At 37.4% G+C, this 27740-nt stretch overlaps 1 protein-coding gene across 1 annotated transcript; it reads left to right on the top strand.

Annotated features, from left to right (window-relative positions):
* Positions 1-401: 401 nt before the first annotated feature.
* Positions 402-27740, top strand: SEC23A (SEC23 homolog A, COPII coat complex component). The gene is given in 21 exon segments (XM_036384429.2): positions 402-616; positions 4077-4316; positions 6085-6142; positions 6400-6486; positions 7635-7776; positions 7779-7870; positions 7970-8049; positions 8950-9094; positions 9439-9597; positions 10409-10524; positions 11968-12091; positions 13172-13252; positions 14968-15057; positions 16316-16422; positions 17409-17562; positions 18350-18427; positions 19383-19544; positions 20982-21068; positions 22572-22727; positions 23320-23385; positions 27541-27740. Coding segments are annotated over 20 exon segments (2295 nt in total). The 5' UTR covers positions 402-616; positions 4077-4095; the 3' UTR covers positions 27631-27740.

The raw sequence follows: 27740 nt of genomic DNA, 5'->3' as shown, positions 1-27740 counted from the left end.
GTAAACAATATTCCAGATTAAAAAGTTGCCATAAGTACACATGGTGGAAGATGGGAACAGGCAGGGTGAGCTCAAGGACTGCCGGAAGCCCGGCTCTTTCGATCCCGAGGAATTCCGTGCCGGACAGAGCAGCAGCGGCCAGAGCAGCGCAGCCACCGGCGGGGCCGCAGGCAGCCCCGGTACCGCGGGCACAGGCGCAGCACCGGGGAGCCGAGCGCTGCCGGCGGGGAGAGACGGCGAAACTGCCCCCGGTGGTCGGGGTGCCTTTTTTCCTGAATGGATTTGGGATCGAGGTGCAGACGACCGACCTTCAGAAGAAAGACGAACAGAGTAGCGAACACACACACGCGATCAGGAGCTGGCAAGGCGGCGAAGCGACCGTCAGAGCTGCGGGACGGCTGACGCCGGCCCCGCTGCGGTGGCCGGGGAGGCCGGCGGGCTGGCCCGGGGGCGGGGGAGCGGCGGAGCTCAGCCCGCCCCCGCTCTCTGCCCCTTGACGTGGCGCGGACTCTCCCATCAGCCATGTTGATGCGTCGGCAGCGCCGGGGCGGCTGCGAGCGGGCGGGCGGGGAGAGCGAGCACAGCGGGAGCGGCGGCGGCGGCGGCCGGGACGCGGGTGAGCGGGCAGGGCAGCGCTGAGGGGGCAGCGGAGGGCGCGGGGAGCCCGAGGCGGCGGAGCTGCGGTGCCGCGGGGAGGAGAGGCGGCAGCCCCTCTCCCCGCGCTGGAAGGCACGGGGGGCACCGCGGGCCGCGGGGCCCCGCACGGCTGCCGGACCTGGAGCGAGCGTGGTGGGAGCTCCCCGCGTCCCCTCCGTGGCAGCGGGGGATCTCCGGGTGCCCGAAACTGCTCTGGGGCCCCCGGCGGCTGGAGGGTCCGGGGCTACCGCCGGCCACTGATCAGCCCTGCCCGCGGCCTCCGGTGCGGCGGAGAGCGCCTGTCGGGCCGGGGCTCGGCGAGCGGCCCCCAGCAGCCCCCAGCTTGGCCGGGGTGCCGGCGCTCGGGTAGGGCCGGCGGGGCACGGCCTTTCCATGGCCGGGGGTAAAGGGCGGCACTCTCCGGCAGCGCCTGTGGTGCCCCTGTCCCGGAGCTCCGCTGTACGAACGCCGCTGTGCCGCTGATGGGAACGCCTTCCAGTGTAGGTAAAACTACAAGAAATGCAGGCCCTGCTGCGTTTTATGTGTTGATTTTTTAATTTAGGTGGGTTATCACATACTGTGGTTGTTTAAAAAAAAAGTTTTCAGTGAGAGGTCTGGGAGAGCAGATTTGGAAGATGACTGTGTTTGAGTGGTGAAAATGTCAGCAATTTGTTTTAGACAACTATTTAAACCATTTTGCTCGTGTATTTAAGTTCCTTCTTGGAACTGAAATAGATTTGTATTTGGTATGTAATTTGGGCATAAAAAATTAATTAAGGGTTTATTATTAATCTCTTTTACCAGGTTGTTAGTGCCTAATAAACTGAGAGAATAGGCGTGTTGTAAGACAAGTGTGCAGTGAGCTGTACTCACTTAGTGGTCGTTAAATACATGGTATTATGAGGGATTTCTATCTATCTATGCAGCACTTCCCTTTGCTTTATGTATTTCTGTCTATGCTGGACCTCTTACAGTGCTGTAGAGAAAAATGTTTTGATTTTGTATATGTATGCAGGGATTAGGGGGTATTATTTTGGGGTTATTCTGCATTGGGACATATTTATCTTTGCTGTGTAAACATTTAAAGATGCTGATGTTCAACCAGTGACTCTCAATGCAATTCAAGTGTGGCTTCTTTTGCGACAGACAGTTGAGATTCTCATGCTGTGGGGTTGTGAGGTACATTCAGCCATAGCAGTGGGAGGAAGGAAACAAACCAGAAAGGGCTTCTGTTTCTTTTGGATATCCTAATCTGCAGTGACATCCCAAAGTGGGAACTGTTGCTGTTCACCTGTTCTGAAAATCCCTTCTCTGAGGTTTTCTGAGGTGAGCAGTGTGTATTTTGTGGCATTTAGGTATCCAAAATTTGTGTGTAGGCTGTAGGCCAGGAGGGTTTGTTGTTCTTGTATAATGCAATACATCTCCACACCTATCTCAGAAAATGTGTCTGCATAGTTGTAACAATGCTACTGAATGTAACTTGTCAGACCAAGAGTTCCATATTTGATGAGTGGGGAAATAGGTAAGCATTATTGGCTCTTGAAAAGGAAGAAAAGGATAGAAGAAAAGGTGGAGGAGAACTTGATTATTGGCCACTTTTGCCTTCTGAATAGGAAATCCATATTTAATAGGAAATAATAGTATTTAACACAGTAAATCCAACAAGTCGTTTATGTATCTATGTGCATGTGATTAGTCATTGCACAGTGGTGTTTGTACATTGCCCTTCAAGGAGCAATAACTGGGTGGTAAAAGTAATATCCACGTACAGCCATTTCAAACACAGCTAGAGCGAAATGTGGAGAAAATGCTTTGAAGTCCAGGGCAGAAAGTGTGACATGTTGCAGTGTTTGGAGCTGGATTTTGTGAGTCTATAGTTGCTGGCAGTGAATGGCTGAAATAGCCTTAAGTTGCAATTTTCTCTGTCTTCTCAGGAAATAATTTTTAAATTGAGAGATTATTTAATTTGTGGTTAGAGTGGAGATAGTTGTATTGTGCAGATTCTTGCATTAATATCCCATTTTTCAATTTTTTTTACAAAACATGGATGGATTTTGATTTATTAGGAGAGACATTTCTTAAAATCTATATCCTCTTCAAATGCCAGGCTGTTCTTTCCTCTCTTAGCTGAGTTTATTTCTGTCTCTGATTTCTCTGTAGTAATTACAACTTCCAGATGTTCTCTCTTTTGCTCAGTTTTGTCCCCCTGCTTTGCAGAAATTTGAGTAAAAGCAATGGTGGAAATGCTTTTATGCACAAAGTCCCTCATGCTCCCTGTGTTGTAATTGCCATTAGGAGCAGATTTGCTCCTAATATCAAAACGTGCCCATTAAAATATTGGCAGTTGATTATTTCTTAAGGATATTAACTGTGAAATGCAGCACTTCCCTTTGCTTTATGTATTTTGTAATTCTGTTTTCTTAAAAGTTACAATTAGAATAAAAGTGTTAAGTTAGGCTATTATTTTAAATAACTTGAAAAGTTTTTAGCTGTTATAGAAACTAAAGGTGCAATGCCATTATAATTTTGATAGATAGAAATAGGTTTTGATAAATTGAGAGTTTCTGTGAGTCTCCTTACTGTATGTAAGGTCAGAACTAAGAATGTCAGTGTGCTTGGGAGAATTCCTGATTTAAATTCCAATTCAGGAGGGTTTCAGCATTTATAATAGCTCTTCATTAACTTGTTACAGTATAAATTGAGACCTAGGAGTATTTCTACTTCCTTTTATGTGGTTCATGTAGGCTTTTACTGTAAATCCTTAATTATTAAGGAGTGTGAGTTTAGATATCCTAGTTCCTGGAAAAGCCTGTGCTATGTGTTTTATAAAAGGTACTGTGTAGCATGCAGCAGATATTCTGGAACAGTGTGTATATAGCTGAGGAGTTTGGGATTGGAGGGAGGAAGTGCTCCTTGCTGACTTTACCAGATGTTCAGAGGTACCTGTTGAGCTTTTCAGATGTGTCTGTGCTCCCCAGTTCTCCAGCTTCTGAGTAATCATAGCAGAACATTTTGAAAGCCTGAAGTCAATGGCCAAAATGGTAATTTTGAATTCAAAGAATTGTTGAAAAGTGCTTCTTGGTACATAATATATTGGAGTAAGGCACTTGTATTTCTTACAAAGTTACTTCCTAGCATTGCTGTAGGAATGTACTCTTGTGGAATGTCATGTTGTCATCCCTTTATGTGTGCATGTAGGCTGCATCGTGAGATACCAAAAATATGGTTAGAAACTCTTAAAAAATTTTATACAGAAGTATTTTCTTTCCCCTTAGAATTCTGCACATTGCTTTTAGGATTTAAGAAGCTCTACTTTGTATTATTGACTGTAACTCAGTTACAGTATTTGAATGTGTGACTGTTACTACCTGCATTCAGCATTTAGTAGTTAAAAGTCTTTGCATCTCAATGTTCTGCTGACAGTTATCTTTTTCTTTTAGTGTTAGAGAGAAGTTGACCATGACAACCTTCCTGGAATTTATCCAGCAGAATGAGGACAGAGATGGAGTTAGATTCAGCTGGAATGTTTGGCCTTCAAGTCGCCTGGAAGCTACAAGAATGGTAGTCCCTGTGGCTGCCCTCTTCACACCCCTGAAAGAGCGGCCAGACTTGCCTCCTATTCAGTATGAGCCAGTGCTGTGCAGTAGGACCACGTGCCGAGCTGTTCTGAATCCCTTATGGTAAACTTAAAGCATATTATTGTTCCAGTTCTTTGCTTTAGAATCTTGGGAGCAGCTGAACTGTGTGCAAGATCTGGTGCATGGAAGTTCAAGTACTCCTCACATCATTGTACAGTGCAGACTTGCAGGCCTCAGAAGGTTCTGCACATAGATTTGCATATGTAGCATATTTACTGATAACGTAGCTTTCATTTCATGAGTTGTTTCAATGTACTTAGTATTGATTAGGTATGTTATTTTGCTGCAACTATACATTTTGGGATTTAGTATACTCTTGCATTTTGCCTCTGGAAAATGACTTGGGTAAAACGTTACAATACTGTATCTTTTGAACTGTTGGACCCTGGTATAGTTTAATTTCCAAGTGAAATAAAGTACGTTTCTTACTGACATTAGTTCATCTGTGGACCAAAGCAGGTTATCTGTTTTAGTTAACATCAGAAGTAGGCATGAAAGAGGGTAGAAAGCTGTTTAAGCTTTAGGATGATGTTGGCATAAGCTCAAATGATTGTGGACTAGTCATGGGTAAGGTTGGGTTGCAAGCAGAGGAGATATTTCATATGTCATTCCTGTCACAGAAGTATGGAAGAGAAGCAGAATGATTTCTAGGTTGGAGTTTGCTAGGCAAGGGCCCTGATTGATAGAGATTAGACATGATGCCAGAGAACCTGTAGAATAAATTTAATGTTATGAATGACTTGTCCCTGCTTGGGAGAAAAGACAGCTTCAAAGCAGATGCAAAATTGTGTTTCAGTATTAAACAGCCTCAGTGTAGCTGGTTATGCTGGCAGTCAGACTTAGTTGAAGTTAACTTTTTCAGAAGCATTATCTTTTATTGAGGGCTGGAAGAAAAGCAATGAAAAGACAAAGTTATAGAGTCAGATGCCAACATTACAGTGAACTGTGTACATTTTTCCTGTGTTGTATGTGCTAGTAATGACTGGGTTTTTTTTCCCCTGAAAGGGTGGTTAGAGGCTCAATCTGAGGAGACTTTAGAAGCCTGTGTGGCACTTTAGGCTAGGTAATTTGCAGCCTCTATAACTGGTAAAGACAATTAGATAGCAATAGATCTATGTTTTGTTTAGAGCATGCTGGAACTTACCTGAAGATTCAATATTTTAAAAATGTTTTTGCTCTTGTAGGCGGGAGAAGATGTAATAGCAAAAAGTGTACATTGAGAACTATTAAGGTGACTTTCCCTTAAGATGTGATTAGGACTTTAAAACATCTCTGTAGTGTGAAGATAGAATTCACATTTTTTTTTAACTTTCTGAATACTAATAAAAATGTAGACAAAAGGAGTAGACTCATAATTTGAAAGTAATCTTGTCTTTGTTACAGAGATAGCTGTCATGTTGGAACCTGTTTTTTTTAGGGCAAAATGTATATTCAGGCTAGTCCCACACTCTGGCAGCTAATATATAGAGGCAGAAAAAGATGAAAAATTCAAAGGTAGGGAGAGTTCAAAAGATATGCGAAAACCATGGACAAAGGCTCTAATATAGGTGCTGAGTCTGTATTTTTAAATTTCTTATTTGCATTTTTTCCTGAAGACCATTCTTTCTCCCTAAACACAATACTTTACCTGATACATCTGTGTAAGGCTCCATTTTCTGTTTGTAATGTGGGTATTTAGGACAAAGTATATTTGAAAGAACCTTTTTAAAAGTCAATGTGTTTTTCAAGTTTTAAAGACATGTATTCTAGGGACAGTGGAGGCAAATGAATTGTTCATGCTATATAAACTTTACCTGTTGTATTTTTATAGCCAAGTGGATTATCGAGCGAAACTCTGGGCCTGCAACTTTTGTTACCAGAGAAACCAGGTAAGAAAAATAAAAAATGCAATATATAGAAAATATTTTTTATGAGGTGAAATGAAAACCTTGATTTTTCAAATTACAGTTGCAAACTGAAATTGACAGCAAGAGCATGAGTGTGCAATTTTATCTTCAGGCATTGCATTGAGATTTTTTCCATAATAGCAATAGTGAATATCTGTTGAAAGATGTCTGTTTTTTTTTTTCCTTTGTAGAAATTACAATCTTTTATTTACATTTAATTTCTGTGTTTTTATTTGCAGTTTCCTCCTACTTATGCTGGCATATCTGAAATGAATCAGCCAGCTGAACTTTTGCCTCAATTCTCCAGCATTGAATATGTAGTACAGGTAAAATCATTAAATAGAATATTGAACATCCAGCACCTTGCAATATACAAAAAGAATAAATTTCCATTTTGCTTCTTTACTCTATTTTAGTGACTGTGAGTATTTATGTGCTTATTGAACATTGATGCCATCAATTGGAAAATATTTTATAAGAGCATTAGGATGGCTTATAAGATTGGTTTCAAAAGAAAAAGAGAGTTCTTCTCTAAAGTTGATACTTCTGTTAGGTCTGTTTCTTTACAATGAATTTAATTTGTGTTTGTGTCAGGAGGCTGCTTACCTCTGTTGCTTGCTGAAGTAATTTCAATTCAGATGTTACTGTTCATTTATCTCTCATTAACCATTTGAATTTAAGTTTGTATTTGAATGATGAGTGCTGTCTGGTTTAGAGACAACAGCTAATACATGTTCAATTTGGGTGTTTGAATTTTAATATTCATCCTTTTTCAGGACAGAGGTTACTTGAATAGAAATAAAAAATGGGCCTAAACTCTAAATTGCAAACATTTGCAATTTCAAATTTTCAACCTCTAAATTAATTTTTGAGGATTAAAATTTGTAAGACCTCAGTGAGGCAAATCGTAATCTGAATCCTCACTGAAGTGTGACAAATTTTAATGAAAGGAAGGGTGAATACTGAACATAATCTGTACTTTTTGCTGACTGCTGTAATGCAAAGTAAATTGAATGTTTGCTCATACTACAGCAAAATTAGTTTAGATAGAATAAAAAGTACTGACAATCTCTAGAGTAAAATCAGGAGGTGAAATGCCATGGACTGTCATCAGGCTAGAATCTTTTATAATTGTGAATAGTTTTATGACTGTTATGTTTACTTGGAGCAGTAAGAGGTCATTGTATTTTAAAAGATGTATATAATTGGCTCATGCTTCAAAATTACTTGATATCCTGAAATGATTTTTTCTTTTCTTCTGTTGTAAGCATTTCCTTTTTGTACAGAATTCACTTTGGTGGGGGTTTTGTTCTGGGTCCTGATTACCAATTGAGAGTTAAGTTAGATGAAGCTTTGACATTACTGGTATGACTAAAATTGCAACATTTATAAGATTTGCCTTACTTGTTCATTTTTGATCCTTTGAATATTGCAAGACTTGTTTTTCATTTGATTCTAATTTTGTTTCTCAAAGCGTGGTCCTCAGATGCCATTGATATTTCTTTATGTTGTGGATACATGCATGGAAGATGAAGACTTGCAAGCTCTGAAGGAATCCATGCAAATGTCCCTCAGTCTCCTGCCACCAACAGCATTAGTAGGTCTCATCACCTTTGGCCGATGGTGCAAGTTCATGAGCTTGGCTGTGAAGGAATTTCCAAAAGTTATGTCTTCAGAGGAACAAAGGACCTTTCTGCAAAACAGCTTCAGGTAATGAACAGAAGCAAACAAAAAGAAATCATTAAGGTGCTAATGGTGAAATAGTCCGCAAACAAATTTTGTAATAAAATCTTATTTATTTGGTGACAGGAAATGCTGGGGCTTACAAAAGTAGCTGTTGCACAAGTCGGTCGGGGTCCTCAGGTGCAGCAGCCACCACCTTCTAACAGGTAATCTACTTTAAATATCTTAAAACACATACCTTGACCCCACTAAGGTACTGGAAAACCTAGGTTTTATGAACAATAAAACAATAAACTGACAGCCAAACTTCTTGGTCAGGCACAAACTTACTAGTAGACAGTTCTTTCCTACAGTTTGTACTGGGAAGAATTGACTCAATGGGTAATAGTAATATTATCTGGATGATTTTTGGAAGTGCTCTGAGAGGCATGTTATAGATACATAAATAATAATAATGATTATTCTGTTGACTGGTGTGCTGGAAAGTGTTAATAGATGCTTTAGTGCCCCTTTAGTGCCAGTTGTGCCTTCCTTTTTTCTCCCTCTTCTATTCCTCTTCCCTCCCCTTTGGTCTCTCATTTGGAAATTGCAGGCTGGTGTTTGATTTTCCTGTGTATTTCACTGTGGCAGAAGAAATTTATGAAATTATTGAAAGACAGTTTTGCTGTCTCTGCCCTCTAAAAATTAGCTGCATATTTAAACTACTTGCAGCAGCATGAAAGAGATCTTACTGTGTTAATTTTTCTCCTGATCTTTGATTGTCGCTGAAGCAGGGAAACATGTTTCTTTTTGGAATTCATAGGTTTTCATCTGCTCGTTCTTTTGACTAGTTAAGGTTCTTTCTGGATAATGGTGGTATCTGTAAGTCTGCAAGTTTCAGTTTTGCAAGCTCTTTGCTCAGCTTCTTAAACTGAGTGTGTATGTAGTAATTCCAAACTGCTTTATTTTGATGAAGCAGAGACACTGGTCTGAATTCAGACCAGAATCTAGAATTAGATACCTCAAAAGATACCTCAAATAGATGTCTAATATATTGCTAGTGAGTAATTGATAAAATTTTTATTTAATAACTTAAATCTAAACAACTTCCATGTATTTGTTTCCAGATTTTTGCAACCAGTGCAGAAGATTGATATGAATCTTACTGATCTTTTGGGTGAGCTGCAGCGTGATCCTTGGCCTGTTCCACAAGGAAAACGGCCCTTACGTTCCTCTGGAGTGGCCCTGTCTATAGCTGTTGGGCTCCTTGAGGTAAAAGCTTTAGCTGCAGCTAGGCTAAGCTACAGCTAGATAATTTTCTTGCAGAAAAGCTTCCACAATCAATATGTAAAAACATTTCTAATTGATGTGTATGAATTTTGTAGGATGATTCTGGTGAATCTCATCCTTTACATGCTTATAATTTCATAGACATTTACATATTTTTAATAAGGGAAAAATGAGACTTAGAATTACTGGCAGATTTAACTTCTGGGAGTGAAAAAATGCTGTTATTGTTACAATCCTATCAGTGTGATAAATGTCCACATATCTAATTCTTTTGTTCAGTTTGTAGCAAAACCCAAAGGTTTTCTTTTGTCTTTTATTTCCTGCAGTGCACTTTCCCTAATACTGGTGCACGCATAATGATGTTCATTGGAGGACCAGCGACGCAGGGACCTGGCATGGTTGTAGGGGATGAGTTGAAGTTACCTATAAGATCATGGCATGACATCGAAAAAGACAATGCAAAATATGTTAAAAAGGGTACTAAGGTAAGAGATGGTCATGGGATCTCATACATATTCCTATAAAGTAAACATTTAAATTGGTGGGCACTGCAAAATGCTGTTAGTAATAGGAAATGTATAAAGAGGTGGGAATTGTATGGTTTTGTTCACTGGGCTCTGAATAGTGGTATGTCTCAAGAATTTCTTCAGAAATGTCAGAATATTGAGTTAGGACTTGTTTAGATCACATTAAAGTTCTTTGGAGTGTTTCTCTGGTTTAATTCAGAAATTTATGTGACCAAATGGTGTATCTAGTGTTGTAAGGCTGGTGCTTCTAAGACTGGTGCTCAAAACTGTCTCTTGAAGTTACCTATAAGAGTTGGGGAAGGATTAGGCTGTAGAGTTTAGTCATATCTAATTTAATTTAAAATGTACATTTGGGTTGGTGAACTGCATCCAAAACTTGTTCAAGTCATCTTGACTGATTATAATGGGAGCTTAAACAATTAGCTCAGTTGCAGGCATCTCTCATTGTAGACACTTGAGATTAGAATAGTAAATTCAGTTCTGTGCTGGACCTAGCACTAAACACAATGTTTAAAAGGAAGATGATCAAATTTTCTAGTTTAAATAGCAACCATTGTTCTCTTTAGTGGCAGTCAAGCTCTCAGCTGATCAGGAAAAAACCCTCAAGTGTTGAAAATTCCAGTCTTATTAACTTTAGGAAAAATATACTTTTATGTGAATAGAATCTGATAATGTTTTAGAAAAAATTTGTGGCTTTAGGATTTAATGTGAAGATGAGGAGAGTTCACATTGTAAATTGCTATGAACTGTATTTTCATCTTGTATTTAGCATTTTGAAGCCCTGGCTAATCGAGCTGCAACAAATGGTCATGTTATTGACATCTATGCGTGTGCATTGGATCAGACTGGTCTACTGGAGATGAAGTGTTGTCCCAACTACACTGGGTATGTGTCTGTTTGTTTTTTTTTGTAGTATATAAAGATGCAGTTTAAAATTGTTAAACATGAAGCACTTGCAAACAATTCTGCTATTTAAAAGAGAAAAGTGTAAACAGACAAACTCTGTTGGTACTTTTGTACTGGAATTTTAGAATATCTCGGCCTCTGGCAGATTTGTCACCACAATTTTTGGTTTAATCAGAAGCGGGTTTGCTGTTTTCTTTTAATGTGATATTTTTGAGGCTTGAATAACATGGATGTCTTTTAAACAAACAATTTATCAGATACACGTGTTTAAAACATATCTGTGTTTCTGTTTTTCTGTGTGTATCTGTGTAAGTGGAAGGTTTCAGTAAAGATAAGGACCTGTCCTTATTTTTCGTGTTCTTTGGAGTGGTATAAAACCCTCTGTTATTCTTTCTGTCTCACTTATGCCATTCTTTTATATATTGTAAATATATAAAATCTATATATGTATTATATATATAGGTTCAGCTAGTGGTTTAGATGACTGTCAGGTACAGTTCCTGAGTTTCAGGCCAGCTTGGCCATGCTAATCACTGCTTCTCTTCAGAGCTGTGTGTATAGCCTTAGCTTTGGAGCTTTCACTGTTCAGGATATTTATGTTTAAATTTGATTTTACCTGCATATTTGACTCCTGTTCCTTTTCTGCATCAAACAAACTTGAGTTGTGTTTTTGTTTATACTGTTTTGCTCTTTCTGTCTGCTCTTCTGACTCACCCTATTTCTGTAGCCTTAATGTATAGTTTGTTTGTTCCTCTTACAGATCTTCTATTTTGGTTTTGGCTACATCCCTCATACAGAGAGGAATTTTTGATTCTATCTGTGTCTGTTTTCTTCTATTTTTTAGTATCCATGTGGAAACTTATTTGGAGTGTAATGTTTGACCTATTGACATATTTTACTAAAATGTTTTAATTAACATTTTTTGATGACTGAAAATGTCTCCCATTTATATTTTCTAATGGCAGGGTATATTTCATGACAAGTGGTAACTGTTGCAGTTACATCCCCAGAATGTGGCTAAGCATAAAAATAAATCCTGCTTCTTGAGCATAGTTTTAACCCTGAAGTAATGAATGAACTACACAAAATACATGGAACAAAATGTATGGAATAATAACTATCAGAAGTAAGACTTTGTATGTCAGGATCTTGAGACATCCTTAGTTTTGAAAGTCCACCACAGTATTTTTCCAGTGAAAGATTTTGTTACATACTATAATGACCTTAAGATGCATAGGGCAAGGAGCTCACTTCAAACTTTCATCCTTAACATTGTAGCAAAATACTAATTTAACATTAGTCTATTTTAAGAAGGTAAAAATATGTCTTACAGTGAATTGTCTTTAGTTTCTTTAATAAAAATGAAGTATATAAATAATCTAATTTAACTCATGGGTTTTGTTTGTTTGTTTTGTTGTCTAGAGGCTACATGGTAATGGGAGACTCGTTCAATACATCATTATTCAAACAAACTTTTCAGAGAGTATTCACTAAAGACATGCAAGGACAATTTAAGATGGGATTTGGTGGCACATTAGAAATAAAGGTAAGCATACAAAAATGCAGTCTGTTAGTGAAAAAATAGGATGGCTACAAACTGGAATCTGCCTTTTTAAGGAATTTTTGGGAACATGCTAAACAGATCTATTAAGTTTGGGCTGTACATAGCTGTACATAGTCCTAGCTATATTTCTGTACTTCTGGGATTCTGTAAATGTGAGTTAGGTATAATGGTAGTTCTTCTCACCTTGCATTCAATGTGAATGTATAGATTTTGATATCAGAGGTTTCTTGGTTTTAGGTAAGTCAGTTTCTCTGTGTACTCCAGGACAAATTTTCTTTCACTTTCCATCCTTACCAGAATCCATTCTGGCATTTTAACAACATTATTTTTTGCCTCCACCATTGTGATAAGCTTAGAGCTGAATATCCTGTAGGTTCAAGCACTGCCTTCCTTGATGTTTCTTGAAAAATATTCTAATCTCATATTGTAGAAGAACATGAGACTATTTTCATTTTTGGTAAAATTCTGTTTAAATTTTTAGTAATAGGACAAATGGTTGAACCCTCTTTTTTTTTGTATACATATTGATGTGAATTTTGTTGAAAGATCCTAGAAAATGTACAAATGGAGCCCCAGTTCTAGAGGGATACACAGATCACTTCAAAGAGGAAAGTGACATTGGAAGAACATAAATAACTAATTTAGCTAAATATGTTTAGGACATAGAGTAGAAATTCTTTATCAGGTGTGTGTAGGCTTATCTTACAGTACAAAGTATTCAGTCTTAATCTTACCTTTGGAAATTTTAATCCTTTCATTAGGAAGGAAGCATTACCCTGTATACTTTCTAGGCTCCTATGTTTATAAATCAAGCAGCTTTTCTCCATGTTTTAATTTATCTTCATGCTGTTAAGATATACTAATTAGTATAGCAAATAAACATAATTAAGTGTAGAAACTGAGCACATGAAAAGTGTCTCCAGATGTATCAAGCATTATTATAACCTTTCCCAAAGGTATCAGTAATGCAGTATGCCTTGAGATTTTAATTATCTAACAATAAAATGAGACTGAATTCTTTAGCATGGCATGTTAATGTATATTTTTATTTGAAATATGAAGACTTCAAGAGAAGTAAAGATTTCTGGAGCGATTGGACCCTGTGTCTCTCTCAACTCTAAGGGACCTTGTGTCTCAGAAAATGTAAGTAAACTTTGCTGAAAACAAAGGTCATGTCCTTCTATGGAAAAACAGGATTTAAGATTTCTGGATTTGAAGAGAGGCTGAAACTTCCATAAATGAAACAAAATGGTCACTTTTGACCAATTTTAAATTAAATACGTGCAAGCTTACATTCATTAGTAGGTCAGATTCGATTGTACTAGACCTTGCAGATCCCTTGTTACTTGTTTAGATATGTCCACTTGTTTAGATTGTTTAGATTTAGTTGCTTTAAAATTATCATACAAAAGTTATATAATGATGTAGCAGAAACCAAGTAGAAAATGAGTTAGCATGCTTTATTGTTAATATCAGAGCTGTGTCCTTTTATCCAAAGTGAACCATAAAAATACGTTTTTTAGAAGGAATTGACAGAGCAAGAGGACACAAGACTGGAAACATCCCTTTTATCTGAACTCTCTCTTCCCATTTCTGTAGCTGTTTCACCAAATGCACATTTAATTAAATAATTGAAAGATCCAGCTATTGTAGGCTCCTGAAGTAATACTTTTAAATTATATTAGAATTAAATGTTAATATATTTTCTTATAATTTAATATTACTAACTTTTGATTACCAATAAAAAAAACCAATTTCTGCAAGTGACCAAAATGTCTTATATTTAAGAAGCTTCACTTTTGTTCCTAAGAATTTGCATAGTAGAGCACTTCCCAGTATGAAAATGCTCACAAATGGCCTTTAATCAAGCACTTTTATTCGTTAAATTTTCCTTGTATTTATGACTGCATCTTTGTGAATATAAAAAATTCAGTATATCCAACAGTTTTTTTCTTGGTGATCTGGTACAGATTTTTTTAATTCATTGAATATATTGCAATAAAATGAAAAACCCCAAAAATAAATTAAAGGTACATATCCTTATTTAAGCTACATATCTATTTCATAGGAGGTAGTAGAGATTCACTTGTGAGATTGTCTGTTGGCTTTGCAGTTATATCATGATTAATTTTTATTCCAAACCCCTTTTTGTTGAAATTATCTGAATTCAAATTTGAATATGAATAAAATGAGAGTACCTGCAGCTCATTTCAGTGGTAACTGGACAAGTCCTCTAGCCAAAATGCTTTCAAGTGAGTACAGGCACAGTGACAATATTGCCAGCATAGTTTTCCTTAGAAGTTTTATTTGGTTCCCTGTGTCCATTATGGATGATGGGTTACTTTAATTGGTTTGCTGGATATTTATGTTGCTTTGATGGCAAAAAGGAATTGTCAGTTGAAATACATTGCTATCTGTGTACAGTTACCTTGTTAGTTACTAGAGACTGTGTAACTAACTAAAATACAGTGTGTAAGCTATTGCTCAAAGTTTTACTGCTGCACCTTAGAACAGTCATTCCACTTGCATGTGCTTTTTGCCTCTGCTTAAGTGAAATCTGGTATTTTCCTGTTTCTGACTTGCTTTTTCAGTATTCTTCTAATGCCAGCTTCTGATCTTTCTAATGTATTAATTATTTAAAACAACAATCTCTTTTTTTAAATTTTTTTTCTATTATTCCTACATCCAGCTCTGCAGTTGCTTTGCAGGAGCGTTTGTCTGAGAAGGTGACAGAGTGAGCAGGGAGAAAGCTTGTGAGAGTAGTTGCAAACAGTTACCTATAATGGCTGTTGCAGGCTGTATTTCATAAACAAGGAAATACTTCTGGTTTATAAAAGTATTACAAAATCTTTCTGCAGGAGATTGGAACAGGAGGCACTTGTCAGTGGAAGATTTGTGGTCTTAATCCTACTACAACACTTGCACTGTACTTTGAGGTGGTAAACCAGGTAATAAATATTTGTCTACTTGTGTACTAAACAGAGTAATCTTACTTTATGAGACTGTCGAAGCTTGTATTTTTATGTGATTCCCCCAAGCACAGTAGCAGGGACAAAAATGATGTTGCCATTTTGTGTTGTCAAAGTTTAGAGGTGGACAGTAACTGCTTAATGATGGGCTAATCTTCTTGTTTGTGACAATGAGCACTAAAAAACTCTACAAATTTTGATTTGAGTTCATAATCTCTTAACTCAAATTTTTTCTTTCAGTGTGTTACTTAATGAATATATTTTAATTGCATTATGTGGAAATGCTGTAATCTGTGTATTTAAAAGTGCTTTACAGTATTTCTCTGATGTTTTAGTTACAAGGTAATTACTACATCCTGTTACATTTTAATTTATTGCTCAGTATTTGCAAGCAAAGATTGGTTTCATTGAAATGCATGAAGGATAAATAGTCTGATTTCCTGTTTCCCTGAGGGAAAAGAGGATGAAAATAGGAGGAGCAAGTGTGGTACTCATTCTCACACCATTTCTTATTTCAAGAAGCAGCTTAGGAACTGAGCCGACCGTAGTTTCTATATATTTAGTGTGCTGTATTTCATAGTTTGTTATTCATGCAAAGGTTTGAAAACTTGAACTTATATTAGCCAGGTTTTGATTTTACTTCTTGTATATTTATGTTGGGCCCATTTTATTGGTAGCTCTAAAACCACCCTAATTATTTAGTGTAATAGTTGTTTTCAACTCTCCTTCTCTTTTGAATTGTTTATATAGCATGTTAGCCTGTATTTTCACTGAGCAGAGTTTCAAAATTTCAGTTTCAAAATTTTACAATCAGTCACCTGGATTCCAATCTTTGTTTTGACAGTGCTGTTGGAGATCCACTGATCAACATTTTAGATTAGTGTCACTTTTCTTATCCTGTAATTCCAGTGAGTCATATGGTGTTAGAATGTGGTGAAACCAGGAATTGTATGGCCCCTTGGAAAACATTGTCTCTGTAAGGGCATATGTAAGGAGAGAGCATTGGTTGCTTTAAGGATATCTGGTGAAGCCAGCAGCTGCTTCTAACATCCCTGAACAACCTCCAAGTTGATTATCTGTGTAGTAAAGGTACTCAATGTAACAAAACCACCAGATGATGCATTAATATAACTCGGGCCATCTATTGGAAAGAATTTCTAGTAATTAGTTATACATTTTCAAATCATACTGTAAAATCTTGAGATTCTCTTTAATTTTCTTTTCCTTTTGTACTTAGCACAATGCTCCCATTCCTCAAGGAGGACGTGGTGCAATCCAGTTTGTGACTCAGTACCAGCATTCCAGTGGACAGAGACGTATCAGAGTGACCACAGTTGCCAGAAAGTATGTTTTACTTGTGGTGAATAATTTTTGAAAAGTCAGGGTGTATATCTATGTATATGCCTTTTACTTTGTAGATTTTGTAAGCAGTCTTTTGTTTGAGACAGTTTCCTCTCTTGTCCTGTGGACTGTTTTTTCTCTGAGAGGTTACAGTGGCTGTATAATGTTATTGAAGGAGTGCTCTGAGGAAAGCCAAGTGATTTTAGACAAAGGGGAAGATGTGAATGAAATTCTGTGGCCTAAACTGAGGATATGTTTGGAGTTAGGGAATGGCAAAAATCACTTCAAAACTGAGCTGGAGAATGCTAACTGCAGTTCAGAGGGATGTAAATACTTGGTATTCCATGTATAACCTTTACCTGCAGTTTCCTTGATTCAATATACTTCACAATTTTAGGACATGATGTTTAATCCTTTGAATACATTTTTCAATGTCCAGTGACATTTATTTACTCTAAGCAGAAGGAGATCATTGCTTGGTTAATTAGATGGAAAATTCAGTTTGTTGAAAAAAGCATTGCCCTAATTGTTGAAAACACTATGTTGTTAACTTAATTAGTTGTATTTGTAGAATTCTGGTGACTGATGAAAGGTCTAATTAGTAGTTTACTCTATAAATTAAAAAGAACTTGCAAAATGCACAAGAAAATTGCTAATGTGGGAGTGTGTGATTAGATTAGTGGATGGTGATTTCTGTAACAACCTTTCATCATTATTTAAAAAAAAAAATGGCACCTGTTCTATTAGTGCCATTATATTTTATTTCACTGGTTGCATGGCATCTGTACAAATAAGGAACATTTCTAATTAAGGAATGGTTAACTGGGAGGCTGCTTATTTAATCTGCCTAGTAGATTTTTTGAAGCTTCAGCATGAGTGTGTTAAACTGCTAACTGTTAATGTTTCTTTGCCTTAATTTTGAAGGGATATTTTCAGGTTGAAGTTTTTCCTTTCATTGTGATGCAAATCTTTGTATTTTTATTTTGCAGCTGGGCAGATGCACAGACCCAGATTCAAAATATTGCTGCATCTTTTGACCAGGAAGCTGCTGCAATTCTCATGGCTAGATTGGCAGTGTACAGGGCAGAGACAGAGGAGGGCCCTGACGTGCTGAGGTGGCTGGACAGACAGCTTATACGACTGGTAAAACAAGCTGTACTGAATGACTCAGATGGGTTTCTTGCAGACACATACTGTTCAGTGATAGTTTACTTTAAAATAAAAGTAAAAAATAATTTCCACATGAGGTTATACAGAATTAACAAAGATTTTCTATTTTAAATTTAAAAAAGAGCAGGTGTGTATTTTCAGTTTATTTTTCATGTATTTTCATTTATTTGTTTCTTCAGCATATTGTAATTGCCAGGAATTAGGAGAAATTTTAGCATGTGATTAACAGAAATTATAGTTTTCTCTGCTTTCTGTTGTCTGTAATGATATTGTAGAGTAAATATTTTTAACAAAAAAAAAGTAGGCCAAGTATCTAGAAAACCATATGGATTCTTTTTTTATTTTAGAAAGTTCAATATCCTGTCTGGTGTTTTTAATGTATTTTAATTTTTATTTGCAATAATAATAATAATAATAATAATAATAATAATAATAATAATAATAATAATAATAATAATAATAATAATAATAATAATAATTTAATTTTAAACAATTTCTTCTGGGCTGTTTAATCATCTAAGTCTGCTTAGTGATTTTAGAGGGAAACACAACTAGCACACAAAGTTCTTAAAGCTTCATATGCAAGAAAATCACTGCTTGTTAAAAAGAGAACTTGTGTCAGTGTTTTTGCTAGGTTTCTGTCTGTTCTCAAAGTTGCAAGCAGCACAAGTCATGTGCCTGTTAAAACCAAACTTAGAGTAATGGCATGACCATGCAAGTATATTTCTTAATATAGATTTTTTTTTCTTGTTTACTCCAGTGTCAGAAATTTGGAGAATATCACAAGGATGATCCAAGCTCTTTCAGATTTTCAGAAACATTTTCACTTTATCCACAGGTGAGTTTGTCTGTAGGGATAGAAGAGAATGCTCAGTGAAGAAAGAGTCCTTGTAATAAGACATATCAGGATGAACAGACCCCCTGCCCCCTTACTACTGTCTGGCATGTGGCATTAGGAAAATCATTTCTATTGTCTGTGCTGCTGTGTCCTTTTTTGTCCTCTGCCCTTACAGTTAAATGTCTAACTATGTATATTTTTTGTTTCTCCTACAATAAAATCCTTATCTCACCTGAATTTGTAATTCATATGACAACACTTTTAAAAGGGCTGCTCTAATGAAGAAATTCAGAAAACATAAGGAAAATAAATGGATTTGCTTTATTGTTTCTCTCCCATATGATTTATGGTACTGACCAGAAAACAGACACTTCTCAGTGAAGTGAACTTGACCTTGACTGTATTAAACTTCAAATAGTTTCTTTGCTCATAATCTGTTCTGATAAATTTCTCCCTTCTGATAGCTCCAGATACTTCACTTTTAGACTTTTCACGCACTTCCATGGAATTTCTGTTTCAGTTATGTATTAATCTGTCTGTAGGTGTTAAGTGTTGTGTAGAGATTGAATCAGCAGGTGGAGAATTTGTTTCAGCAATGAAAGCATATGCTTTTACTAGCAAGGTTTGACTTTGCTGTGGCTAATGTTCCTTTTTCTGTTCATGTGCTGTAACTTAGTTGTAGAACAGCAACCTCCCTCATAGGAATGGTAGAACTTACAGTAAAGGAAGCATTTCAAAGCTGCTTTGTAGGTTTACCCATTCTGATACCTCTCTTACTGTCATGGGAGTCTGTAAAAACTAGCAAAGGTGCCTGTAGAGATTCAAAATGTTAAAGGAGCTGGGATTCAGTTTTGTTGTGGCATTGGTCTCATCCAGTTTGTGGAAAATATTTCTCTCCTTGTACAACTATCCTTTTGATCTGTCAAAGTTCAAAACAGTGGTTCTTGCTTTGCAGTTCATGTTTCACTTGAGAAGATCTCCTTTCTTACAAGTTTTTAACAACAGTCCGGACGAGAGCTCCTACTATCGTCATCATTTTATGCGTCAAGATCTAACCCAGTCGCTTATCATGGTTCAGCCAATTCTTTATGCCTACTCTTTCAATGGACCTCCAGAGGTATCAGTAAAATAACTCCATAGTGGGTTAAAAGATGCTTTGTTGAGAAAGAGCTGATTGCTGGCTTCACTGTTACGTGTTATAAAATGTATTGGTTTAAAATTTATTGTATGAGAAATAACATTCATTTGATTTAAAGCAGCTATGAACAAGGCATATCTCAGAATTGTGATGTAGCAGTCTTGAGAATAAAAGTCACTTTGTGAAGAGATTATTTTTTAAACTTAAGGATGGTACTTTTTTGTTAGTTTTTGAGAGCTTTGTTTGGCTTTGTGGAGCCAGAATGTAAATATAAACAAATTGATTTTATTTAAAAATGTAGTTTCACTGTTACCTGAAAGAAAAGTTGAGGTTTTCTTAAATGTAAAAAGTTTCCTCAATTTTATTGCCTTAATCCAAAGCTTCTAATTTTAACATGGTTCCCATTATGTGTAGATTTAGTACAGAACCTTCCAGCTGACCTTGTCATGGCACATTCTGTATAAATCTAAAATAAAAAGCTAGTATTCCAAGAAGCTTCTGAAAGAAGTGTCAGGCACTTCTTTGTGTCAGCTGATAACAAAAGTAGTCTGTTACATAAAAGAGAGCAAGGCAGTGAAAACAAACACAGTAGTTGAGGATCTTGGCAGGTTGTATTTCTAACTTTTTTCAGGATTTTTTCTTTTAGATTATTCATGAGGATATAAAAAAAAGTCTTTTAGAAGTGGAATTCAAATAAAGTAATAAGGTGGTTTGTGAAGAGCAGCTTGCAAGTCTCCCATGTATGAAAAACAAGTAGTTCCATTGGTGATTGAAGGATAAATATGGTTAAACAGGAGCTAATGTCTCAGTGCAGAATGAATAACATTTTTTTCTCGATTCTTGGAATAGTTACCATTTCTGTTATCTCTAGTAATTGTGATTCAGTTAAATCATATAGCACTGATAACAGTGTCACTACCCTTAAAAAGGTGGCTGAAAACCTTAAATATTATATTAGATTTCATAAACCATGAGTATTTACTATATACAGTAATGGGGGATATATATGCATAGTACTAATATGCTGTGAAAACAAGACTTAAAAAAAACCCAAACAAAAATCTTACACTTGAACTGCTGAATCTTTATGCATTGAAATACAATTCAAATTAATGGCATTGTATGGCTAAATACAGAGGTACATGAAGGACTAGTAAAGTGCATAATAATGAAAGGGGTTTCAGCTCTTGAATACATTTTTTTATTACTTTCATGAAGTATCAGACATAGAATCAGGCAGGATAACTTCAGAATGAAACTGTATGGGTTGCAGATGTGTAACATGGAAAGGAGCAAATATGGAGCTTTAGTAAGTGATTGAAAAAGTTCCTAAGTTACTGATTAAAAAATCTGGCAATGCCACATGATTGGTCAATTCTGCCTCAGTTGATAATTTTAATTTATTTTAAATCTTAGCCTGTTCTTCTGGATAGCAGCAGCATTTTACCAGATCGCATTCTCCTTATGGACACCTTTTTCCAAATCCTTATTTATCATGGAGAGGTAAGAGTTGTCATTTCTTACATAAATACTTTTTTTCTGTAGGAGTGATATATTATGGCAATCACTGGAAGTCAGGCTCCATTCTCATGCACCTCCAGTGCTTGACCCTCTCATCTGCATGGCTGACAGCAGAGTCCTAGTTTGTGTTTGTAGTTTAGTAGTTTAACATGTCTATATGCAGATACCTGACATGACTTGACATCTTGGTCCTGTTTCTTATGATGAGTTTGAGATGAATTAGCTTTAATATGCAGAGTATTTTTTTAGATCAATATTTTTCCTACTTTAGAGAGTAAAGTAGGAAATATACCCTTCCTCCCCCTCCTCCCCACTTTTCACTCATTTATTTTAGACCTTTAAATTGGTTCTTCACGGATGGGTAGTCAGAACACCAAGTTTATAGTTACCCTTTGTCTGTACTGTCCTGGATGAATGGAACTGCTCCTGGCAGTTTGGTAGATAGACATTCCTTAGTAATAAAGTGCTGGTGACTTGTTACTGCTCTGCCTCCCTGGAGGAATTGAGCTGCTGCTTTTTACTGCTTTGCAAGTGTAAATGGTTCATAGCTGAGAATTTGAAAAATACTATTCTGGATCCTGTCCTTGTAGCTGCACTGATAAAAATATTTACTAAACTTCAACACTTCTTAAGTAGCAGAATATTACCTCATTTTTGTAAGGTGCTATCAGCAAGCAACAGTGGTGGGCTGCTCCCTGAGGGAAGGGGGGCAGGGGCTGAGCATCTCTGCAAGGCAGGCAGGGTCTTGTCACTGAGGTCCTGTCCCCAGTGTACCTGAGCAAGGCAAGCAGAGCAGCTGTGGGCTGTAGCCAGACTCAGCCTTCAGTGCAGATCACCAGACAAGTTGATGGGGATGAGGCAGCTCCAAGTTCTGGCCATGAAGTCCAGTCCCTGAGTGGGGGTCCGGATCAGTAGGTACATGGCCTGGTCCAGGCCTGTAGCTCAGGCAGGAGCCAGGAATGAGACCTTCAGTTTAAAAGCAGCTGCCAAGCAGAGGAGGGAGGAGCCCCTGCTGAGGGTCCCTCCAGGGCTTTCCTAGCAGCCCCTAGCAGGGTTTTCCTAGCAGCTGCCTGTATCAGTGAGCTGACCTGGAGCAGCCAGCTTCTCTGCTAGAGGGGTGGGGAGGTTGTGCTACAGACTCTGAAAGGTATCAGTATAAATACTTATTTCTTATGTGTCATAGACATGCATATTAGAGAAGTGTAAATAATATCTTTGACCTCCTTCAAACAAAATACTTGGCATGTAAAAGATGACAAAAAAAGAGGAAATACAGATGGACCACAAATTGTTAAGAAAAAAAATCTAGTAGCATGTTACCTGCACATCTTGGCTTTTAAAAATTAACTTCCATACTATAGGGCAGAAAGGGATGAGTGATAGAAAAGAGGCCAGCAATGGCACATTCTCCTCTGAAAAGACCTGTATATCCTCTAAGAAAGTTTGGTAAATCAGTTCTAAACTTCTCTCTTTCCCTGTCCCCAGACCATAGCACAGTGGCGTAAGTCGGGGTACCAAGATATGCCAGAATATGAAAATTTCCACCACTTGCTACAAGCTCCAGTAGACGATGCCCAAGAAATTCTCCATTCCAGATTTCCAATGCCCAGATACATTGATACAGAGCATGGAGGAAGCCAGGTATGGTGAAGTGTATGTTATATAATCTTGGAAATGATATGTTAGTAATTTTGTGAGATATCTTTGGTAGTAAAAATCAATTTCTCTGCTAAAATATACATAAATTGCAAATCAATGTTCTGACTCTTAAAGCTTTTACAGAACAAGATATTTAGGAGTAGCTTTCTCCCTAATTTGTGAATCCTGCTATGTATTATTGTTTTAATCATTCTGACTTGGAGTCTCAGATTCTTTGTGTAAGCTTTGTAGGGCAGAAAAGACAGTACTTGCCTGGGTCTCTGAACCAATACCAGTATTACTATTGGTGTCATTTTTTAAAAACTTATTATTAATGTCTTGTTGATATTCACATTTGCTTTGCTAGTGCATGAAAAATACAAAAGCTTACTTTCAGCTGCATCAGAAAGTTGTTGGCAGTTCTTCATTAGAGCTGTGGAATCAGTGACTGGCTTTATTTACAGTGGTGCTGTTTGCAGTGTCTGTATCTCTGGATAATAGAAATGACATTTCATACATACGCAATTTTTTTCTGAGTGCAGGAAAATTCTGTTTGAGAAGATCAATTTCTTGTCTTTGTTTTATTTTCTTAAAGGCTCGATTCCTGCTTTCAAAAGTAAATCCCTCTCAGACTCATAACAACATGTATGCATGGGGACAGGTGAGTATGAATCTGCTGACAAAGCTTGTATACTTGATTTTTTTCCCCTTATTTCAGAAGGCAAGTGAAATGGCACATTAGGTATGTATAAGTAATAATGTGAAGTTTTTGAAACTGAAAAAGAAATGCAGTTTTGGTCTGATGTGACCAAAATTACTAAAGTTAAGAAAAATGGGCTCTATTTCTTCAGACAGAAATGATCTGGTTTACTATTTTAAGCTTCTGTTAGGCTGCTTTCATGTCTAGCCTACTTTCTTAGACGGTGTTGTCGGTGTTGTCTTAAGACTATGGGTTTGATGTTTGCCTGACAGAGCCTCTCAAAGGACTTTGACTGCAATAGTTTTGCAAAGTTAAAAGCAGATATTTTGTTGAGGCAACAGACAAAAAGATTTGGAATAGTCACTGATAAGAGCATTTACTGCCTTAGTACTAAATATTCTGAGGCTAGACAATGATTGATTAAGCTAAGTATATAATTTACAATTCATTAAGCTTAACTTTACCAGTAATTAAGTTTAGTTTCATTCTGCTTAGTAGCAGAGATGCAGATCTTACCAAACAGTGTTTTTGCTTTTGAGGGAGAGAGGAGCAAGCCCATCAGCCTGAAAGGTAGAATCATATTCCTGTCTACACCATGGTGGAATTAGAATAATTTATACCTGCTGTAGTCAAATAGGATGTTCCCTGTTGCTGCTGTGAAAGATGTAAGCAGGGCAGCCACTTTATAATTTTCATACTGGTGGGTGTGTTTTTTCATATGTAAATGAGTGACAATGAGGGTTTAGGCAGCTTTGGTCAGGCTGAGCTGTCTTGTGGATGAAAATTGCACAAGGGCAGAACAGAACAGTAACACTTCAGTATTGCTTGTATTGTTATCTTCCTGTCCACCTGTATCACAGAGCTTTAGATCTCATTGCTATCAATACCTTAAAATACTGGAAATGAGGGTGCTTTCCACACATGAAGTCGAAGGGACTGTTTTGCAGTAGGGGAGATAAGAGTTGAAGGTAGTTATAAGAACTGGCAAATATATCGGTGCCAGTGTACTGATGTTTTCCAGAATTTCTGTGGCCAGAAATCAGTTTTCAAATCTTGTCTTTAAGCAGAAAGTTTTATTCAGAAGTTAAACCCTCTATAGCAGCTTGTATCCTTGAATGGTGCATCTCTGTTCTATGATCTCCTTCCACATTTATCTTCTGTAGTGAGTAAGTGCTAGTGCAGTGTCATCTTCTCATGCAAATCTAATGGCATCAGACATTTGAAGCTACATATTAACTGTGCTCTTAGAGTATTTTGCTAATTGGTGTACACTATGGAAGTCATGAGTGAGAAAGCTCTATAGCAATTTTATGGCAGTTACTTTGTCAAATAAGTTTTATCAGGCTACATTTTCATAGGGATGAATTGTATCTAATGAAGCTTCTGGCAATGAACATCAGTGAGGTCCAGAGTGAAAAAACTTGAAATTTTGTACTGAGTCAGGTCCAGGACAATTTGAACACAAATCCCAAATTCTTTTGTTTCCAAACTTGGTAATCTAACCAGCAGTTCATTAGTGCTTCCCTTCATCTTGTTTCCCCTCAACAAACACACAAATGCTGTAATTTAGAAGGTCTTATTTTTAATTTAAACATTACCTGGAATTTTTTGAAGTTTCTACATTTCCAGCAGTACAGGACAACTGTTTTCTGTTTGTTTAATTAATAAGCAAATGAAACAGTATTCCAAATGTAAATACAAAAAAAGAAATCTTCAACTGATCTGTAAGATAATGTTTCATGCTGGACAGGTGAGACTGATACATCTTGCAAAAGATAGCTGTCCATTTTAATGCTGAAAAGAATTCAGTTCTAGGGTAACATAAGAAATGATGTATTAACCTCCCCAGGGGCACTGCACTATGTGTGCTCAAGGTAATATACTAGTACTTGTATGGTAGCATTTGCAGGTTTTTTTTTGTGAAAAAAGTTGAATCAAGTACTAATTATGAAATGAGAAGTGTTATATCTGGGAGAAATTTAAAACTGATTGGCATCTTGCTCTTTTTTTCTCATGACATTCCTGGATTGTTTCATATTTTATTTTGCGCACAACTAAAAGTCCACACTGACCTGAAGAGGGCACCCACACACCACTGAAAACATGTTTCAGGAGGTGATGAATTGCCTGGTTGGTTTTTAATATTCTAAGTAAAGATTTTCTTTAACCTTTAGGAGGCATGTGCCTTAATAGTATAGAAAGCATTTTCAGAAATTAATGAAAACCTTTTTGTGCGTCTTTATTATGTGGTTGGTGTCTGAAGATGCAGTTGAAATTTTCAGAAAGGACCTGTGAGTGCTGATTGACAGCTGCTGAACATGAGCCCGTATGTGCCCAGGTGACGGAGAATGTCAATGGCACTGTGGCTTGGATCAAGAATATTGTGTCCAGCAGGACCCAGGGAAGGGATTGTCCTCCTGTGCTCAGCACTGGTGAGGCCACACATTGAGTCCTGTGTACAGTTTAGGGCCCCTCACTGCAAGGAGGACACTGAGGTGCTGGAGTATGTCCAGGAAAGGGAAATGGAGCTGGTGAGGGCTCTGGAGGGAGCTGGAGGTGCTTAGTCTGGAAAAGAGGAGGTTCAGGGGAGACTGTATCACTCTGCACAGCTACCTGAAAGGAGCCAGTTAGGAGTTGGTCTCTTCTCACAGGTGGCAAGCAATACGAAAAGAAAAAATTGCCTCAATATGCCAGAGGACATTTAGTGTGGATATTAGGAAACATTTCTTCATAGGAAGGGTTGTCAAGCATTGGAATGAGAGGCCCAGGGAAGTGGTAGAGTAACTGTCCCTGGGGGTATTTAGGAGTTGTGTAGATGTGGCACTTAGGGACATGGTTTAGCGGTGGGTTTGTCAGTGCTGGGTTAATGGTTGGACTCACTGACCTTAGAGGTCTTTTCTACCTAAATGATTCTATGATTCTTATATAAGAGAGCTCAGACTTAGCATTTGACAGGCTTGGAAGTAGAGCATCCTTTAATCTCATCTTGCTGCCATCAGATGATAGCTAATTTCGTGTGCCTTCCCTGAGAGTGGCTGTGTATCGTAGTGATCCAAGAAATCTTGCTGCACTTGGATTTGTCTCTTGGTTGTTCACTGACAACTGTTTCTGGTCAGGTCTCAGAAAACAACATCTCATTAGGACTTTAGAATTCTGAGCATCCTCATTAGGACTTTTGTGTCTGTGTTTTGGAAGACTTTACAAGAGTTCCGACAGCTCTGGTTTTATTTGGAAATATGGATGCTTTGTACCTTTGAAAAGGTTGAATTGTTGAGCTCAACAGGAATTCTTCTTGTATCTGTAAATGGAAATAGTGGTAGACTGGTCTCAAAAGACTTAAGGGAGTTACTGTGTAATATTTGCAGAGTTACCAACTGCTTGTTTATTTTGACTTTGTTAAATTTGGTAAATTTGTTTAGAAATAGTAATTAAAACATGACAGTTTTGAACTTCTTGGATTTGTGGAATTGCAAGAATCCACCCAAAAGGTTTTTTTAGTTGTTTTGTGATTTGATTGCTCGTGAGTTTCAGCTGCTTTTGGTCTTTCTCTGAGGTGGTAGAGAGCCACAGGAGAGAACAGGCCCACCTCTCTTTGGGAAAGCCAGATGACCTTTACTTGGTGTCAAATCAGACCCTTAGGGGATTTGTTTCCTTCTTTCACCATTTTGATATGTCTTAGCTTCACTGACAGATACTGATTTGTTGGTTGTGTCATTTGCATATTACTCTTTCTCTCCTTTTTGCTCTACTGAGGCAGGAATGATGCAGGAACTGTGCTGTGGAAATTTTATTTACATGTAGAAGTTTGTAAATTAATATTTGGCAGTTCTCGAGTTTTGTATGGCTGGTGTAAAGATCTTGCTATACAGCAAGTCATTGCTCTGTGTGTTAATGGAAGAGAATGTAGTTGTGGTCTATGCTTGAATTCATGTAAATGTATGAAAATTTATGTAAATGTACAGTCTGCTGGGTTTTTTGTCAGAATTTCAGCAATGATACGCTTCTAAGATCTTGCTAAATTTATAAAATGTTTATTCAATGGACCATATTGTGTCTTAAAATGCTTTTTCTTCGCAATGTGTATAATCAGTTCTCTTTTTTTCCCTTATTTCATAGGAGTCTGGAGCACCCATTCTTACTGATGATGTCAGCTTACAAGTATTTATGGATCATCTGAAGAAACTCGCTGTCTCAAGTGCTGCCTGAAATTCTGCAGTGCATTAGAGGCACAGATAAACTGCAGCCATATTTCAGCTTTTTTCTCCTTTACCCTTTTCCATGTCTCTCTTGACAGTGCTCTGATATGCACAAGCTGC

Source organism: Molothrus ater, chromosome 6 (genome assembly GCF_012460135.2).
Source record: "Molothrus ater isolate BHLD 08-10-18 breed brown headed cowbird chromosome 6, BPBGC_Mater_1.1, whole genome shotgun sequence".
In the NCBI taxonomy this organism is placed as follows: domain Eukaryota; kingdom Metazoa; phylum Chordata; class Aves; order Passeriformes; family Icteridae; genus Molothrus; species Molothrus ater.
The sequence above is the reverse complement of the archived record's forward strand: the minus strand, read 5'-3'. Positions and strand labels throughout refer to the sequence as shown.